The 20,035-nt window shown below is 38.9% G+C and overlaps 1 protein-coding gene across 3 annotated transcripts in view; it reads right to left on the bottom strand.

The window, feature by feature from the left end:
* The window catches only part of LOC148853278 (ARM repeat superfamily protein), a 117,002-nt gene that overhangs the window by 55,939 nt on the left and 41,028 nt on the right, over positions 1-20,035 (bottom strand). For all 3 annotated transcript variants that reach the window (XR_016112720.1, XM_088983559.1, XM_088983560.1), the window contains exons 11-12: positions 14,864-14,998; positions 3,342-3,422 (exon numbers count right to left, since the gene is read on the bottom strand). Coding sequence is in view for 2 of the 3 variants with exons in the window: in XM_088983559.1 (XP_088839685.1) it covers positions 3,342-3,422; positions 14,864-14,998 (216 nt within the window). In the remaining variant the exon portion in view is untranslated. The remainder of the gene's footprint in view (positions 1-3,341; positions 3,423-14,863; positions 14,999-20,035) is intronic.

The raw sequence follows: 20,035 nt of genomic DNA, 5'->3' as shown, positions 1-20,035 counted from the left end.
CAGATAGCATGCAATAGAAGGCCTATTATTTTTCACCCTACCTCCCTTGCCTCTACCATCCGGCTATTTCTTCTGACCCCTATTTGTATTTGGAACCAAACTCATCAAGGTCTACACCTTCCCTGTTCAGTTCTTCAATCTTAGTCCACAACCACCCTTATACAATGAACTCCCAACTGGAAAATCCATCATTCTTAAGTTTGCCCTTGCTCGTTCCAATTCAAAACATCTAAAGGAACCCATGGCAGCATCCTCCTTTCCTAAGAAAAACAAGTCCATCAGTTTGGCCACTCGTACTTCATGAGCAACCACTAAATGTTCATACCATTCCTATATCCACAACCTCTTCACTATTCCTATATCCACAACCACTAAATGTTCACACCCATGGCAGCATCCTCTCAATCAACTTGAATGTTCACACAATTCCTATATCCACAACCTCTTCACTATTCTTCAATCTATCTCTTCTCTCCACCTCAAGATCCTCGTTGTCTCCACCTCTGTCAAAGGAACACCCTATAGGTTCAATAAATAATCACTTCCTTGTTAATAAAGTCACCTAGGCAACCCTCTCCATTTTCCCTCAATCACCAGCTATCTATAGATATGAAGCACATTTCGACCTAAAAGACAACAATCCTTTGGGCTTCGACCCCCACTTTCCTCCCCTAGATCCACCAGCTGAGGCACAAACCAATGTGAAACGGGTTGGGTTGGATGGCTGCTTGAATACTGCATTTTGACTGCTTCCATCTTAACTACCCTCACTCAGAAATGCTTGTCAACAAAATGAAACCCTCCTTCTAGCCTTCCTCCTATATACAACAAGGTCTTTCTTTAAAATCCCCTTCACCCTCTCAACTTCATATATTCCTATCCAATAATAGTTGGGCTTGAAGAACTCATGGACCCATGCAGATCCTCACCAATCCTAAACCATGTCAAGAGGAACCACCACAATACCCAACCTCCTAAACTCTAACATCTTATGAGCAACCCCACTCATGAACCCATACCCCAAATGACCCAAATCATCATACTTATATCCAAAAATTACCATTAGAGCTCTTGAGCATGTCCAGATATCTAGCATTAAAAAACCCAATAACCTCACCTAGGTTTGCCCCCCTCATCTTTCTCGGACCTCCTATCCTCAAGCTCAATTGTCTTCACTTTTATAGTGATGCACAACCAATCTGTCTGAAAGAATAAAACTACCCACTTATTTTCCACATGCCCTCCCATTAATCTAGAACCCTTCTGCTTTTTGACAGATGAATCAGGTCCTGTCTGGGTTAGAGTCAATGGAGGAAGCAAAGAAGCCCTTTTTAACTCATGCCTGATAATGCTCAAGGTAAAAGCACCACAACTAATATTTACTTGATTCAAATGGTTTCTCTAAATAAGCAGCCATCTCCACACATCGTCCACTCCTTCAACTACAACCTTGAGAACAAACACAACCTCATTCAGTACCAAATCAAAATTTTTTTGGGGTCCCTGATATCATCCTTTCCCAAATGAAAGAAAGGCCATAATCCGATGTTGGTTCCAGTTTTCTAAGGTCTTTGGAGGGGTCGACAACATACACAACTAACCTTTGGCATTTTTTGCACAAAGTGGATGCTCTCAAACTCTGAACCCACATTCTGACACTTGTTGCCCAAGTTTTTACCATTAAAATAAGCATTGGCCTCTTCTAAGTAAGATTTTGCTCATCATCTTGATAAATCCTCCCAAAGCAATTCCGAGAAAGTGTTTCTGCACCATGCACTCAACTAGACCTCATAGATCCTAACCTACCACCTTGCAAAACCCTTAGGAATTGGAATAGATCCCATGGAAGAACTCCAACTCTCCAAATGGTGTCACCTATTAAAACTCCTATGATCCCTGTTAAGGATCTCCACAATTTCTGATTCTAGTAAGATGATGAAAAGGAAGCTTCCCTCACGAAGCCTCCTTACAAAAGTATTCCAAGAGCACCACTGCCCAATTGAGACCAGCTCCTCTACCATCTTGGGCTCAGAATGGCAATGAATGAAGAACCCAATCAAACACCAAGAAAGGAAGATCCCAATCAAAGCAAATCCATCCTCAAATATTACCTAGTTTCACCATGTTGATCCCTTCATGATTAATTTAATCCATTTTTTATTTCATCACTGCATTTGGTTCTCCTAAACCCAAATAAACCTGTCAAGCTATTTTCAATCTTTTTTGAAGGATAAAAAGTAAGTTTCATTAAAATGGAAAAAGAACGATAGCAGGAAGGTTTTAATATATCACCTGAAAGAAGAACACAACCAATGGACCAACAAACAGACACCAAGACCGTTAACAAAACCGAATAAGCAACCACACCACTTACAAACCAACAAAACTTGACAAGTAGACTCGAACAAAGAACAAAAAAGCCTTGAAATGCCTGGCACCAGGCTTAGTCTTCCTCCACGATCTCATCCTCCTGATCTGAAGAATCCTTGCTCCAAGCCTTTCCTCCTCTCCCCAGTGCTTTTTATTCAAATTCTCTTCCCTTTTTTCTCTCGAACTCCTCAAAGGCCCTCCTACCAAACTCCTCACTGCCCCGAAAAACAAACCCAAACTTTTACCAATTGTGACCTCCCTATCTACTAGCATCTAAAGAGTCATGCATCCCGAGACATTATCCTTTGTCTCATTACTTTGCACCTTCAGAGTCATTCCAGAGTCAGGACCAACAGCACTCTCCTTGTTGTCTTTAATACACTTCTCCAGGTGGGAGTCTGAATGTTGATCCATCATTGTCGCCCCCCTACGGCTCCAAGAGTCACAATACATGCAATATTTTGACCTAACTAATCTGTTAGGTGGAACCAATTCAATATTGATACCAATCCTGTCTCAAGCTGAAAGTCTGCTATCTTAGCTTTAGAATTTTGTAATATTACCAACTACATAAACTGTAAATCTTGAGAGCCACAGCATTAATCACAACCAAAAAAAAAAAAAAAGAAAACCTCAAACAAGTTCAAGTTGTGGGCCTTTTAGGTGCCAATTAACAACTCCTGTCTTGATATCTTTAGAAAGTTGTGACAACAATGAATTTCAAGAAAACATAATAGGAATAAACAGAAACACAATAAACAAGATTTCCGTAGCAGGTGCACGTCCCTACTAGCTGAGAATAAAGGAGTTTAAAGATAAAGGCATATAAACATAAACAAGAGTTTAGAACATATGATTGAAGCAGTTCTCCAATAGATATCAAAATTACTGAATAAGAGAATGCCAATTTTATGAAGGCTACAGGATACGAGTAAACTTAAATAACTATGCACTTCAGATACTGCTCTCACCACATTAAGGCCAAACATGTTAGTTTCAACCTCTTTCCAAGGAATTGATATATCAGCAGATACCCATCCACCACACAAAAGCTGCAATGAAATAAAAATTAAAAAGAAAGATAAGAATATAAAATGTTTCAGAAACTTCCACATAAATTTGCAAATGTAATATGCATACTTATGAATTGATGGAGTTAAGAATACAATAGGCTTTAGTAATTTTTTTTTGGATAAATAACAAAGACTTTTATTAATAGATATTAATAAAGAAAGATACAAAAGGAGGGTAAAAACTCTTAACCCTCCCAAGAATACAGTTCAGATTACAATATTGCCCAGAAAAAAAATTGACCCTTCCCACCCCTTGTTTGGCCAATGAATCTGCCAAGGAATTGGCACACCTCTTAGTCCATTGAAACTTGACTTCCATGTTTTGAGTGAGATGTCTAACTTTCTTCTTCTCATTTAGAAACTTCCACAAACTAGAATCATCTTTCATTAGCCAGTTTATAGCCAACTTAGAATCACCTTCCACTATCAGTTTTCTGATATTTAACTCTTAAGCTCTTTTTAACCCTTCCAAAACAGCCAATATTTCAGCTCTAAGAGAGTCCCCCCATCCAATAGAACCAGAATACAATGCAATAATTCGACCTTCACCATCCCTGAAAGCTCCCCCTATACCCGACGGGCCGGGATTTCCTTCGCTACTGCCATCAAAGTTTAGTTTAGTGAACCCCAAAGCTGGAGGGCACCAAACTAGGTTAGGTGAAATCTTCCTTGGAGCTGACCAAGCCACTTCTTTCCACTTCCTGATGAACCACCCTTACAGAAATTAGTTCAATGATTACACTCTTATTTCTTTCTTTCCCATGAAAGGTCCGTTGATTCCTTTCCTCCTAGACTGTCCAACATACAGCTGCTCTTACACATCTCCCAAGAATTTTCCCTCTCTTCTTCAGCCCCCTAACAGTAGTAGAATGGAATAGGTTTTGTACATTTGAGGGGGGGGGGGTCCACCTGCAACCAAAAAGATAGAAAAACCAACACCAGATCTCTGAAACAAATGGACAGGAAACCAGTAAGTTATAACAATTCTCACCATTCTTCTTACAAAGGATGCACCAGTGTGGGGATAAACACCAATTAAGCCTTTTTCTTTGAAGTAGGTCGCAAGTGTTATACTTTTCAAGGAAAGCTTCCCAACAAAAAGCACTAATTCTGGGAAGAATAGTTCTACCCCAAACTTCCAAAACTGGAAAAAGGAGTCCAAAAACAGGTGGGGAATGAGCCAGTTCTTTGAAGAAAGAGGAAAAAGAGAAGACACCCGAAGGAGAAGGGACCCAAATCCTACTATCCCTCCTAGAGGGGTCAATATCCACCTCATCTAAGATTTTTAGCAGGTCAGAAATAATGTTCAGTTCAGAGTCTCTAAGGGCCCTTCTAAAACACAAGTTCCAGTCAATAGTTGAATTAGAAGTGGTCAAAAAAGTGGTGATTGGCTCACTTTTAAAACGTGATAAAGAATACAAAGAAGGGAATAGCTCTTTCAACGGAGTGCTTCCCACCCAAACATGATCACAAAATTTCACGAGGTTACCAGAGCACAGGTCATACCTGATTAAAGGAAGGAAAGAAGATAGTATGGCATGAATGGATTTCCAAGGACGAGCTCTCGTAGCCCTAGCTAATACTCTCGAGTCCCAGCCATACATCGCTTGCCCATGAATACTTAAGACAACTTGAGCCCATAATTTATCCCTCTCCAAAGTCGGTCTCCAAAGCCACTTCCCCAACAAAGCTTCATTCTTTTTCTACAAATTACCTAAAGCAAGCCCACCATCACTTTTGGTTTTGGTAACTATATCCCACCTGACTTTATGATCCCTTTTCTCCTCTCCTAGTTCCCATAAGAAATCTCTCATTAACTTTTCCAAAATCCCACATACTCCCTCAGGCATTTTAAACACCGACAAAAAGTAAACAAGCAAATTGGCCAATGTTGACCTAATCAAAGTTATCCTACCTCCCATAGATAGATAATCTTTCTTCCAAGATGCTAACCTTTTAGTGAATCTATCAATCACCAGGTTCCAGAAACTCTTCTTGCTTGGGTTATCCCCTAGTGGTAGCCCCAAATAGATCAATGGCCATTGAGCAATCTCACAACCCATAATTCGGGCTCTATCCTCCACCTCACTTTCACTCAAATTAATGCCAATCACACAACTTTTATCAAAAATCACTTTAAGATCAATCACCTGTTCAAACACATAGATCACTTGCTTTAAATTACTAACCCAACTTACCTTGTCCCCACCACAGAAAAGAACCGTGTCATCAGCAAAATGTAGATGTGTTACCATGTTCCTCCCTACCCTCCAGCCTTTCACCAAATTTCTAGAATCTGCCCTCTCAATGAGCTTTCCTAGGACTTCAGCAATTAGGGTAAAAAGGAAGGGAGAAAGGGGGTCTCCTTGCCTAATGCCCCTAGTAGCCAGGAAATGATCTACCACCCTACCGTTCACTAAAATGGAATAGTGGCAAGTCCTAATACATCCTTTCACCCACTTGCACCACTTTTGCCCAAATCCAAAAGACTCTAGGACTTCCAGTAGGGATGACCAATCTACTAGGTCATATGCCTTTTCAAGATCCAATTTGCACACTAACCCTTTCTTCCCACTTCTTTTAAAATCTTCCACTCTCATTTGCAATTAGGATTTGATCCACAATTTGTTTATTCTTCACAAAGGCACCCTGATTTGGGGAAATTATTAAGGGCCACACCTCTCTAATCCTCCGAGATAGCACCTTAGCAATGATTTTATAAAGGTTGTGTACCAAACTAATGGGTCTGAACTCTTTGGGGTGACAAGCATCTCCCTTTTTTGGAATCAGAGCAATGTAGAGTTTAGACTTAGATTGATCACCCCTCTTTCAAAGAATTCAGAAAACACTCTTTGAATATCCTCCTTAAGTACCTCCCAGCAGTCCTGATAAAAAGACATCGTAAAACCATCTGGACCAGGTGCTTTAGATCTATTCATAGAAAATATGGCTACCCTTATTTCTTCCAATTCAAAGCTTCTCTCCAACCACAACCTCGATTCTCCCGGGAGTCTAGGCCACTCCAAACCCTCAATCTATAATCTGCTAGACATAGGCCTTCTATAGATGGATTTAAAATGCTCCACAAAAGCCCTTTCAATCTCATTCTGTTGGGTCAATGTTACATCATTAATCACAAGCTTGGAGATAAAGTGCTTCTTTCTCCTACCATTGGCTATAGCATGAAAGAATTTTGTGTTCCTATTTCCTTCCTTTACCCACTTGTGTTTGGACTTTTGCCTCCAGCTAATTTCTTCTTTAAAGAGAACATCCTCCAAATTTTTTCTCAGCTCCCACCTAAGCTCTTTGTCCCTTTCCCCAAACGATCCTAGTTCTTCTTTTGCATCTAACACCTCAATCTGATTAGTCAACTGTTGTTTTCTTTCCTCTAGCCTCCCAAATTGAAGAATATTCCATTCTTTGATTTTATTTTTCAACTCTTTTAGCTTCCATTGAAATTTCATACCCTCTCAGTTGGCCCTTGGATTACTTGCTCCCAACCATTCCTTCACTTTCTCCTTAAAGCCTGGATGGGACAGCCACATATTCTCAGATCTGAATGGGATAGGTCATCCATTCCTAAGCTCAAACTTATCAAAACTGGCCAATGATCAGAGGTGATTCTAGGCAGTGTCCTTGATATCAAATCTCCCCAATGTTCTTCCCAATCAGCAGTAAAAAGAAATCTGTCTAACCTTAAACAAATTGGTTCAGCTTGAAGATTGGACCATGTAATACAATTATGCGATAGATTCAGTTCTTTAAGTTCAAACATATTGATAAATTCATTGAATTTCCTCATACTTGTAGCATTTCTTTGTCACACATTGTTACACTCCTCAGTGAATGTAATTACATTAAAATCCCCTCCTAAACACCAAGGACCTTCCCATAATCCGCTTATATCTCCAAGTTCTTCCCACAACTCACTCCTCTGCCTGTACCCATTGGGGCCATATACTTTAGTTAAAACCCATTCAAAACCATCAACCACCTGTTTGAATTTGACAGAAACTGAAAATTTTCCAACTAATTCTTTAACTCCTTCAACAACTTCATTCTTCCACAATGCCATTATTCCTCCAAAAAATCCCCAAGAGGGGCGCATTGCCCAACAGATACCATTTGCTCTCCATACACTTCTAGCCCACCTACTATTAAATGTCATTAGCTTAGACTCCTGAATTAGGAGTATATCTGGGTTTTCTTTTCTTAATAGCTCCTTTATCAACACCCTCTTTCTTACATTCCCCATGCCTCTCACATTCCAACTCACAATCATCATTCCACCTTCTTGCTCTGTCCCTAACCTCCTTTCTTCCTATCTAGCTCCTTCTTCCCCCTCCCTTTCTTTCATCGACTTTTTTATCTCCTTCCAAATCTAACTTCAGCCTTTCAGCTTCACTTATCTTTCTTTTTCTCACCTTCCCTTCTTCTTTTCTATTTTGCAGGTATGTTTTCATCTCATTCAAATTTTTTATTTTACAACCCAATTTTCCCACAAATTCAGCCAACGAATCCTTCTTTTGCATCTTCTTTTACAATCTTCTCTAGTTCATTCTCTTCGGTCCCCTCACTCTTTCTATATTCCACCTCTTCTCCGGTTACTTTATTCCCCCTGTCGTCATTCTCATTTTCCTTCTCCTTCTCTACAGCCCCCCTTGTCAATTCATTAAGCTCTTCCACAATAATACTCCACACTTTCTCCCCTCTCTGATCTTTTTCTTGTGTCTCAACTACATCATGGGCAATCGGCATGGAAGCAGATCCGGGACCTGGAGTACAAACAGCAAGACCAGAGCTAGAATTAGTACCAAAACCCAAAAACACAAGCATACCTGGAATTGAGCTTGAGGTAGACTCAGCAATGGTATGGGTTTCACAATTCACTCACAGAATAGATTTTGGTAAGGAACTTCTTGAGCCTGATTCACACACAATTACTTTCATCGCTCTGTCGTCTATCCCCTCCTGTGATACCTTTATCAGAAGTTTCAAAATTGACTTTTATCATCTTACATGTTCCCTGCCCACTGTTCAATTTCTGACTTGGTGATCATCTTTCCATTACACAATTTTTCCCTTTACCCTCCAAAATGTACTCTACTTCTCTCAACATTCCACCATTATTAGGAGGTTTTAGAGTAGAGTCTACACCGTTCTGTTCTACAACAAACAATTCTAAGCAAATCCTCCACCTCCTCTTTCTCCTTCGTATCTTCCCCAAAACTATCGCTCTTCATCTCTGAATCTGGTTCGTAGTCATCATTTGAGGATTCACAGTGAACCCAACCACTGTCCTCCTCTTCGAACTCCTCTCTCCAACCTCTGGAATACCTAGGGTTTGGACAATCTTCTCCCAATTTACCATGGTTCCCTACTTCGGATTTGGAGACTGGAACCCACTGCAAATTTAACGTCACATCGCTTCTGTTTCTTCAGATGTTTTGGGAATCGCTCAGTTGCAGTTCCTGTTGGGACGATGATAGAGCACCAATATGGTCTCCAGTCGTAACCAAAGAGACTCTACTCACGTGACCTTTTAGAGTATCACATGAGTCGAGTGAAAACAGTAGGTCTCTCTTCCGGTTGGACCTTGTTTGACCCACTAGGAAACCAGTTGGATCGGATCAGGAACTACGCACGTTTTTCTCTCCTTTGGGTGGCCCCAGAGGTCTGACCGGATTACCCTTTTGAAAACTTCTGCGAAAGAACGGCCATCTACGTTTTTCAGTTCAAAACAATTTAAATTTTTTTTCTTTAAATAGGCAACTATTTATTTCTGGTTGTTCAACTTCCAAAGGGGGAGTCTTCCTTCCCAAGAGAGTTTTCCTTCCCGAGTTTGCTCATGTGTCCATCTTTCAGTCCCTGTTCTTCACCAAGTAACCCACCTAGCCATGTCACCATCATCTTCAAGCTTCGACCTTCCATACCAGAGCGATGCTTCCACTTTTGAGGCGATCCAGATCTTGTACCAGTAACCGTTAGCACAAAGATTGAGAGTTCTTGGAATTGCTTCAGGTGGTTGTCTTGAACGATAAGAGAGCACCAGTAACCTTCATATTCATTGCTCTCAAGTCTGCTGTCTTGAACGATAAGAGAGCACCACCCATGGTTGTCACTATTTTTTGGAAACGGTTTTTTGCCATAAGTGGAAAGGCAAGCCCAAAAGCTTCAACTTGATACTCCCATCACCAGTTATTACTATATTAGCCGAAGGGCACCAGTTCTCTATTGTTACAGTACCCTCTTTTGTTTCGACGGTTGTGAAGTCCATCTCCCTCCCCCCCCATCCATTACAGCTTTTCTATCACTAAAAGGGATTAATATAACAGTTTGAAGCATCCCAAGCTTGGATGTCATCTCCTCTAGTAATCCTTTCCAGTCATTTACTTCTTTCTTTGCCGACAGGATTAATCTCCGTTCCCAACTTCCTTTCTCCCCCTCCAATGAGATCCTTGATTCTGGTGTTGTAAGAGACACCATCATTGAGTCTGAAGTTTCAGCATTTTCTTCTAAGCCAAACCTCTCCAATTTTTTCCTTCTCTCTGTCATTTCTTCCTTTCCCATTACTGCTGTCATTTTTTCTGGTACCCCTATTACCTCATTCTCTCTCTCAACCATTCTTCGGTGTAGCTTGTTTGCAATCATATTCCAACCTTGCTGCTTGTTGCCTTCAGGTATATGATCCTTTGTTTTTTTCCTTGCTCAAATCTTTCTTCCAAAACAATGAACCATCCATTGTAGTTTCTCCTTCTCTCAGCAAACTATTCCCTCCTTAACTGCCTAATGGTACTATTCCAGGCCCTACACCAACTTACATGCACTGTTCTGCCATAAAGCTCTGAAACCATGATACAGCTTCACCCACTAACAGTATCGTTCCTCTTCTTCCTTCTCTTATCTTTATCGTAAACTTCTTCTGGTATACAATCTCCTCCAGCAATAACTCTTTTCTCTCTGCTGTAACCACTCTTCTCCATTTTCCGGCCATTGAGAAACCTTCGTTCTTTTCCATTTCAGGAGTTATATCATCCTAAGGTTCTATGCTGTACCTCACCAGTTCTGCCACACTCATTTCTTGGACATGTTTCAAACTATCCAACATTTTTCACGCAGCTGCCGAATTGTTTGTCTGCCTCTGGTGAACTAATTGGAGGCAGCATACAATGTCACCAGTTCTGCCACACTCATTTCTTGGACATGTTTCAAACTATCCAACACTTTTCACGCAGCTGCCGAATTGTTTGTCTGCCTCGGGTGAACTAATTGGAGGCAGCATACAATGTCACCTTGAATATCATCTCTTTTCTCATTGGAAATTTTTCATCTTTGTGTACAAGATCAATTCTCACATTATAATATCACCGGAACATAATTTTAACTTCGGATTTACTTTACCATCTACTTTCATACATTTGATGGTAATCTGGGGGCTAAAGTTGCAACAGAAATCTAGTTCCTCCTCAAACATAAATAAATGACAAAGCTAGAACTTCTTGGGAAATAATTCTTGTTGCAGAAAGAGGATTTAGTAGGAAAGAAATTGAAGGGTTTTTTAAAGTCCCATCCAATCAGACATCTTTCAACGGAGAATGGTTCTTTTCTTCAATGCTATTTGATGCTTAAGTAATTCAAGATAAAAAGTAGGATCTCCTTTGGGAGGGTAGTTTTTCAAGCATGAGATCTCTTTTGTTTGCCCATTTTGTTGGAGTGTGATATTGACAATTTTTAATGAGGAAGATACATAGATTGTGATCAAATTGTATTAGTTCTTGTCTTGAGACTTCTATAAGTAAAAAATTTCCTATTTGTTTGCACTAATCATAGACAAATTGACCAAACATATTCAAGGGGTCAATGGTGACTGTGACAGCTCCCCTCCCTTTTCGTCAGCTGAGCCCATTTCTGTTGCTAGCTTATCCCATCCTCCCCTCCCTTTACCTATGGAGGAGGTGCCCATGACAATTCCTATTGTTCAGGAACCCATGCGACCACCAATTCATAGAGTGTACACTCCTGGTCCTTGTAGTATAGTGTTTTCAGCCTACTCCAGCTTCACATCAGCAATCACTGGCTCCCTCGTCGATGGATCATTCTCACTTAGACCTACCCATTGCTATTCGCAAAGGTAAGTGTGCTTGTACTAAACATCCTATCTCTCGTTGTGTTTCCTTTGCACATTTGTCTCCATCCTATAAAAAGTGTGTATCTTCTTTCGTCTGTGTTTGTTCCCATGTCCCTTCATCAGGCTCTCCTCTCTCCAAAATGGAAGATGGCGATGGATGACAAATTTCAAGCTCTTCAATCTAATCACACTTGGGACCTTACCTCTCTTCCTCCTGGGAAGAAGTTAGTTGGTTGTCCGTGTGTTCATACAATTAAGCACTGCGCAAATGGTAGTGTGGAAAGATATAAAGCATATTTGGAAGCCAAAGGGTATACACAAACCTTTGGAGTTGATTATACCAATACCCTTTCATTTGTCACTAAAATGGGTTTAGTCTGATTGCTTATTTCCTTGGCTGCACGCTTTGATTGGCCATTGTTTCAGTTAGATATCAAAAATGCTTTTCTCCACGATGACCTAGAAGAGGAGGCATATATGCAGCAACCTCAGGGGAGGAAGGAAAGGCGTATTGATTAAAAAAAGCAATCTATGGGCTGAAACAATCTCTGAGGGCCTGGTTTAGGAGATTTAGTAGTGTGGTACAGCAGTTTGGGAGGACACAATGTAGGGTTGATCACTCGGTGTTTAGTATATTACATCTAGGAAGATTGTGTTGACAGTCTATGGTGATGACACTATTATTGCGAGTGATGAGCATGGAATTGAAGAACTCAAACAATTCCTACAAAACCAGTTCTAGACTAAGGACTAGGGGCACTTAAAATATTTTTTAGGGCATAGAAGTAGAAGGTCAAAGTGGGGAATTTCTCTCTCACAAAGAAAGTATGTTCTTGACTTGTTGGAAGACCCCAATCTATTAGGAGAAAAGCCCATGGATACCCCTATAGATCTGAATGTGAAGATGTTTGATAGTGAGGTGGAGCCCCTAGCTGATCTTGGACGATACAGGAGATTAGTGGGGAAGCTGATTTATTTAACCATCACAAGGCTAGACATTTCCTTTAGTGTTGGACTATTAAGCCAGTTTATGTAGAACCCAAAGTCGATCCATTGGGAAGGTATTGTTAGAGTACTACACTACTTAGAGGGTGCTCCGGGTCAAGGGTTGTTCTATAAGAAAGGGAGAGAACTTTCCTTGGATATACAAATGCTGATTGGGCAGGATCAATTACAGATAGGAAATCAACAACTGGTTATTACACATTCTTGGCAGGGAATTTGGTTACTTGGAAGAGTAAGAAGCACAGCATGGTGTGGCTAAAACAATTGTTACAAGAAATGAGAATGTCAGTCACAACTCCCATTAAGTTGTTTTGTGACCAAGGTTTAAAATGTCGATGTCGATGGAAATGTCGCTTACCAAAATATAGGACATGTCGGAAATGTCGAGGGGAAATATTATAAAAACTAGAGACATTGTGGAAATATTATGAAATATGTGAAAATGTGCAATGATATTTTGTAAAATGATAAAAGAAGCATTAATACATATTTCTAGACTATTATCTTATTCCCAACCATTATTAAAGCTAAGAAACTGAGATCAATAACAAATTAGTAAATGACGGTTTACTGGTTTATTATGCATTTTGATGTTTTTGCAAGGATATCCAATATTTTATTTTCTCAATTTTAATTCTGATTTATTATAAATTCTAATATATTTATTTCACACTAGTAAATAGAAATACATTTATTCTTATTTTTAAATATTAAAGTTAAAATACATTATGTTTTATTATAAATTTGATAAATAGATTCTCCTTTTTGTAGTATTAACATTATGATAAATTCTGATTTCTTATAAAACTTAACGAATTTATTATCATTTTTATTATTAAATTTATAATAAATTATGATTTAGTATAAAATTTAATAAATTTATTCTGATTTTTTATATTAAATTTAGCATATGATTTATTATAAAATTTAATAAACATTTTCTGATTTTAATAAATATTTTAAAAATACTAACTAGTTAATATTTTATTACTTGAAAAATATTTTATGTTTTATATTATTAAGTAATTAGTTTATTCGTTTGTTTTATTCTTTGTTAACTCTTTTTTATAAATATCTTATTTGAAATATTAAATAGAAATTATTAATGGAATAATTTATATTAATATACTATATTATATTAATATACTATATTATATTAATATACTATATTATATTAATATACTATATTATATTAATATAATATACTAATATAATATATTATTAAGTTGACATCCTATTGACATAATAGGAAAAACTGTCTTTTTTTTGTTATTTCGACCGATTTGGTCGACATTTCCTATATTTGGACCAAAATAATATAATTTTTATATTACCATCCATTTTCATGTCGGTGAGCCTCAGCATCCACATTTGTCGGACGACATTAGCGAAATGTCACGACATTTGAAACCATGTTCGTGACAACCAAGCAGCCATCCATATTTCCTCCAATCCAGTGTATCATGAGAGGACCAAACACATAATGGTGGATTATCACTTTGTAAGAGAGAAGGTGGTTGGTGGAGAAATCAATACCCCTTATGTGAAGTCTTAAATGGTGCACAAGTTGGAGCTTTCTGATATATATGCTCCACCTTGAGGGGGAGTGTTGTGCAGGGTCGATTTAGTCTTTTTTCCTCTTTTATTTATGGTTCATATGGTCTTTGTTCTTAAATCACATAATCAGGGGTAATTGTGTAATTTTCACTTTTTATAAATATGTCATAAGGGCAGCAGTTGAGTCTCTCAATACTGACAAACTCTCAGCCCTTTTCTTTTCTAAATCTTCTTCTCTTTGTTTCTCCTTTTCTCAACTGAATTTCTGTCTCCTAGATTTTTACTAGGTTTTTGCTTGTTTAATTTATAAATTACAGGTTAAGTCACATCCTTTAATGAATTTCTTTTTACTTTAAAAAAAAAAAAAAAAAACAGTATGAGAGGTTAAGTACAAATATGTTACAAAGGAAGAGGTTCTTAAAAGAGTTAATAGTCATAGTTTTTTAAAAGAGTTAATATTCGGCATAAAGGGTGTCACAAAGAAATAGGTTCTTTAAAGAGTGTCGGTCCTGTTAATCAAAGAAGCGTTAGCTTAGGGGAATGCCAACATCCTACCAAGAACACTACAAAGAATAACTGAAGGAGGACCACCCATTGGACCAAAGGTGAACAAAAGAATATCCATCTGTATTCAAACATTGACCAAGAACCCTAATTCTATCCATTTCTACTACAGTTCATAATAAACAAGCAAACAAAAAGGCATTTCCAAGAACAGATAGAATGCTACCTTTTGCAAAAATGTTGCCGATCCTAAAAGCTGACAAATATCCACAAAAAGCTCCGCCAAATTTGTCCTAAAATGGGTAAGGCCATCAGGCAAATCAGAAGTTCCAGAATCATCATTAAATGTAGAATCATCCACCTGCCAGATCATTAAATTAAAACATTTAATTAAATGCCCAATCATCCACCCTAAGTTAGGCAAGTTAAAAGTTCTGGCCTCACATTCATAAACATTCATTTGCTTCACAAAAAAGGTTTTAAACATGGACAGAAGATTCATTGCTGAAAATTTAAATAACAAGGATGACTTATTTATGTAAAAACTCTAATACAATAAAATATCTTTTCTATTAATTAAACAAATCCACAGATAAAGAATGCCACAGAGGACATGTACAGAAATTTTATGTATTTATGCATAATGCTGGTGACCTACATCCCCTCCCATTTTTTTTGTAAATAATATTTACTTACATTATTGAAATTTTCACTCGTATCGATTCAAAAAATTGACAAATATCCCTGTTAAATTGCATATCGCGCCTTGAAGGTGGGGAATCTGTGAACAATATTCATGCTGGATGATGTTTTGCAATTTTCTGGATTTGCAATTGGGGTCACCAGTCACTCTGTGTTTCCCTTCATGAGGATTTTTAATCAGTAATAAAAGAAATACAGAAGTAGATATGAAGATAAGATGTTCACCCCTTAACTATGTTATTAGGTTAAGAGAACCAAAAGTATCAGAAATTACAGGAAGCCCCAAGGAGAATAGGGAGCTCCCGAAGTATGCTATTCAAAGCATATACAAAAAATATCTCAAAAGGTAAGCCAGGGTTAGAGCCAAAATTTTGACCCCACTGACTACAGATGTGCTGAAAAGAAAGCCCAATAAAATCTTTCTTCAGGGAAGCCCACAAAAATAGTAGCCTCTCTGCTTTTCCTATAACTGTCTCCACAGGAGAAGCACTGCCATTAAAAATTTGACCATACTTCTCCCCACAAACCACAGCATAAAACAAGAGATGAGTACAGCCAAAGCCAACTTCCTTCTTACGGAAGCACCCTTCAGGCCATGCTGAAAACAAAGCACTAATATCCTTAGGGAAAAACCCAAGATTTTCCAAAAAGCATGATAAGATGGGTCCAATCCCTCAAAGAGTAAGGACAGTCAGTGGGGGAGTAAGTGCTCTACTGACTCCCAACCCTTCTAGCAGAGTGGGCACCAGTTCACCGAAAACATACCCTTTGCCCTTAAATTGTCTATAGTTTGGATTTTATTAAGGATTGCAGCCCAAGAGAAAAAAAATTCCCCATCACTCCTACTTCTCTACATCCTCTCCCTTAACAATACCCCAAGAATAGAATCCATGTCACTATAGCTGAACGATAAAGAATGCTAGCTCGAACCATCTCAAATTCCAAATGCAGATTCATGAGAAACTCCAAGACCTTCCCATTATTGATCTTCTGAAATTTCTCATGAAAGGATGAGAGATCCATCACATGGACGCCCAAAGATTGCGGAATAAGGGGCGAATTGCAAAAATTTTTCCTCTCCCTTCAACTGGGAATCACATTCCCTATTTAGAAAATCATATTTTCAAGGATAAATCTTAAACCTTAAACTGAACCAAATCTGAACCAAAAGGAATGGGAGAGAATAATACCTGATACGGAGAAGTAATATCTCCCAACGAAGGTGTTCACGCCCAAGGAAGGATCCAAAGACAGCTCCCACTGAAGATGGCGCAGTACAGGATGGAGCAGAATCAGCAGTGTTCTTCCCCAAGAACTCTGTCCTTCGCAAGAATCAGTAGAATGGTACGTGAGCACAGATTCCTTTTCAATCCTTTCTCAAAGAACCGATGTCAAGATCCAATCTTTACTTCTCCCACAACTGGAGATCGAACTGGAAAACAGGGCGACAAGAGCAGGGAGGCGGCAAGAGAGTATTCGCAGGGTGCAGAATTCTCTCTTCTTGATTTCAGCACTAAAGAGGATCTGATGTGTTTCTTGTTGGTCTCTCTTCTTCTCTAGGCTGCTGCCCCCTCCTTTTTTGTTAAATTAAAAGATCAGCTCCTAATCTCATTAGGAGGTGCTTATCCAAATCATATTTGGATCAGCCTTCTCTTCTTGTGATAAGGATAAACCCTTATCTTATCTGTAGATTAGATTAGCTTTATCCTAATCCCATTAGGAGGTTTCTAGATCTGAATTACATTCAGATCTGGACTCTCTGAGTGGATAGGGTCAAGACCCTATCCTATCTATTAATCCATCTCAGAAATCGCCCCTTTAATTAACTAAATAAATAGCCCAGTTCGAAATGGGCTTTAGGCCCATCAAGCTTATGTGCTCACTTAACCTTCCTATCTGCTGCCCAGTTGGGCTTCCTTGTATGGCGTGGGACCCAAGCATTGATCTACACATCAGCCACATGGGTTCGGCCCAGCCTTTGTTACAAGGCCTAGTCGAATACACTGTTAAAGACAGTGAACCCCCTGAAACCCATCGAATGGGCTCTATGAGCCAAACACTTACCCTAAGTGGTCCCTGGGCCAAGCCACCTTGTAACACCTAGGGACTGTGGGCAGATGCAAGATTATCCCATCAGGTATTATCCTCAATGGTCTTACACTTAACCTCTCAGCCCTTAATGGTCATACACTGCCTGACAAGAGAGGACCTCTCCCTCGGCTGCAAGGAACAGTGTTGCACTCTCCACTTATATGGATCCCGGGAATTAAAACCTTTTGCAAACATTTTAGAAACCATAATATATATATACTTTTATATCTCATATAAAATATACTTTGCAAAACAAATCTCAACGGTTTAAATCGGTTGCCGGCAGTCTTGGTTTCCAACAGTGAGAGCGCATCCCCGATCATTACCTTTGTCCGACAAAGGGGCCGATCCTGTCACTATGATCACCCACTCAGATGAATTCTCTGATTGTCCCAACATACCCAGGTTTTGACCCCCGATAAGGATCTCACTGATTGGTACATCAAAGACAGCCCGATTCGACACCTAGTGCAGTATTATAATCGAGTCTAGGGGTTGAGTGTAACTTTCCAGTTTTGCCCATCAATCTCCAAGGTCCAGGGCAATATTGGAAATCTGGTCCAGTTCAAAGATTTAATTAATCCCATACTGTATGTGCCTAGGGTCTCACCCCGGTAGCTGAGACAAGCCACCCCAACCGACTTGGTGGCATCACAGTGTCAGCCTTGTCAAGATAGGTCTCCCCAGACCAACCCACTGGTTGTGAACATTCTAAACTAACACGAGTGTCAATAAGTGTCCAGTTTAAGGGTATTACACAGAAACATACCAAGGGAACATGAATCAAATATGCACTTTTATTCATTTACAATAAACTCATAAAGTACATCAATTTTGATTGAAGCTAAGGGCATACAAAACGGTCTAACATCTCATTAATGGAAAGAACACTTGTGAAATGCATCATTTCAAGTTCAATCAATAAGAAAGTAACCGAAACTTTTGGGCCACGTGTTGGTTGATATACTTCATCTAAATAATCACACATGGATTTTGACATCTGAAATCCTTAAAATTAAAATGCAATGTTTGTGTCCACTGAGTCCAACAACCAAGAAATAATCTTGCTTTGTATAGTTCCCATTGTTCCATCTCTACAGATTTATCTACTGGGTGATTCTTATGCCAACAAACAATCCCCCAATGTCCTTTTCCCTTAACATAAATTGAATTGGAACCTCCACACACTACAGATTGTTCCATCAAACCTAACTGAGAAGCTCAGACTTGTCAGATGCCCTTTTTGGTTCCAAAGCTTGTGAGACCAGACTAAAACTTTAGCCAATAGGACAAAGAGCATTCTGTGAGATATCAAAACTCTCAAGCAGATTGCACTTAAGTTCTTAGAACCCAAGATTACAAGAAAACGCCACAGCTTAGGTTCCAGAAAAGTTCTGATTCAAACCAGAACTCTATGGCTTCTATCAGGATTGCTGTGAAATCATGAAGGATGACTTGGTGGAAGTCTTTAATAAGTTTTTTCATGATGGGTAAATCTCTTGAGGAGCAAATTCAACTTGTATTGCTTTAATTCCCAAGAAGAAGGAAGCTGGAGTACCAAAGGATTTTAGACCCATAATAGCAAGGGTCATCGCTAGAAGATTTAAAAAGGCTTTGTCTCTAGTGATTTCACAGTTCCCAGGTGCTATAATTGAAAGGGAGGCAGATCATTGATCAAATCTTGGTGGCTAATGAGTGTGTAGAAGAAAAGAGATCAAGGAGGGGAAGGGGTTTAGTTTGCAAGCTAGATTTCGAGAAGGCCTATGATCTAGTGGATTGGTCCTTCCTCCTTGAAATTCTAGAAAAGGTTGGGTTGAGTGATAGGTGGAGGTGTGGACTAAAGGATGCTTCAGTTTAGTACACTACTCAACTTTGACAAATCATGTGGCTAGAGACTTTTTTCCAACCATGTGATGGTTAGGACAAGGAGATCCCTTATCACCCTTCCTCTTTACCTTGATAGCAGATGTTTTAAGTGGGATGGTTGCTAAGGCTGATCAGGCTAGTTTGATTAGAGGTTGGAGAGTAGAAAGAAATAAGGTGGTAGTCACCCACTAGCAGTTTGCAGATGATGGAATTTTGTTCTGTGAAGAAGGCAATGAAAATGACTTGAGGAACTTACAGGAACTCATCATTGCTTTTGGGATTGTTTCCAATTTGAGGGTAAACCATGGAAAGAGTTGTGCAGCAAGAATTAATGTGGAGGAAGAGCTAAGTGTGTTGGCAGAGATTCTAGGGTGTGGGGTGAGGAACTAGCCTTTGGATTATCTTGGACTCCTACTGGGAGAAACTCAAGAATATAAGATTTTGGAAACTAGTACTTGAGAGATTTACCAAAAGAATAGCACTTTGGAAAAGGAATTACATTTCAATGAGTGGAAGAATAACTTTGATTAGGGCAATTTTAGCCAACCTACCTATATACTTCCTTTGTATTCCAACTAGAGTAGAAGGTCAGTTAGAAAAGATCATGAGGGATTTCCTTTCTCTTTTGGTAGTAAATAAAAAAGAAAATTTATTAATAGAAAAAGTACATTTGATAATTATTAGATATCACTCGAGAGCAAAGCCACAAAGGGGAACAAAACAAGAGAAAGATACACTA

This window comes from Nelumbo lutea, chromosome 4, assembly GCF_056320005.1.
Source record: "Nelumbo lutea isolate HS-2025 chromosome 4, American lotus-T2T, whole genome shotgun sequence".
Lineage (NCBI taxonomy): Eukaryota > Viridiplantae > Streptophyta > Magnoliopsida > Proteales > Nelumbonaceae > Nelumbo > Nelumbo lutea.
Note: the sequence above shows the minus strand (reverse complement) of the source record. Positions and strands in the feature narration are given on the sequence as shown.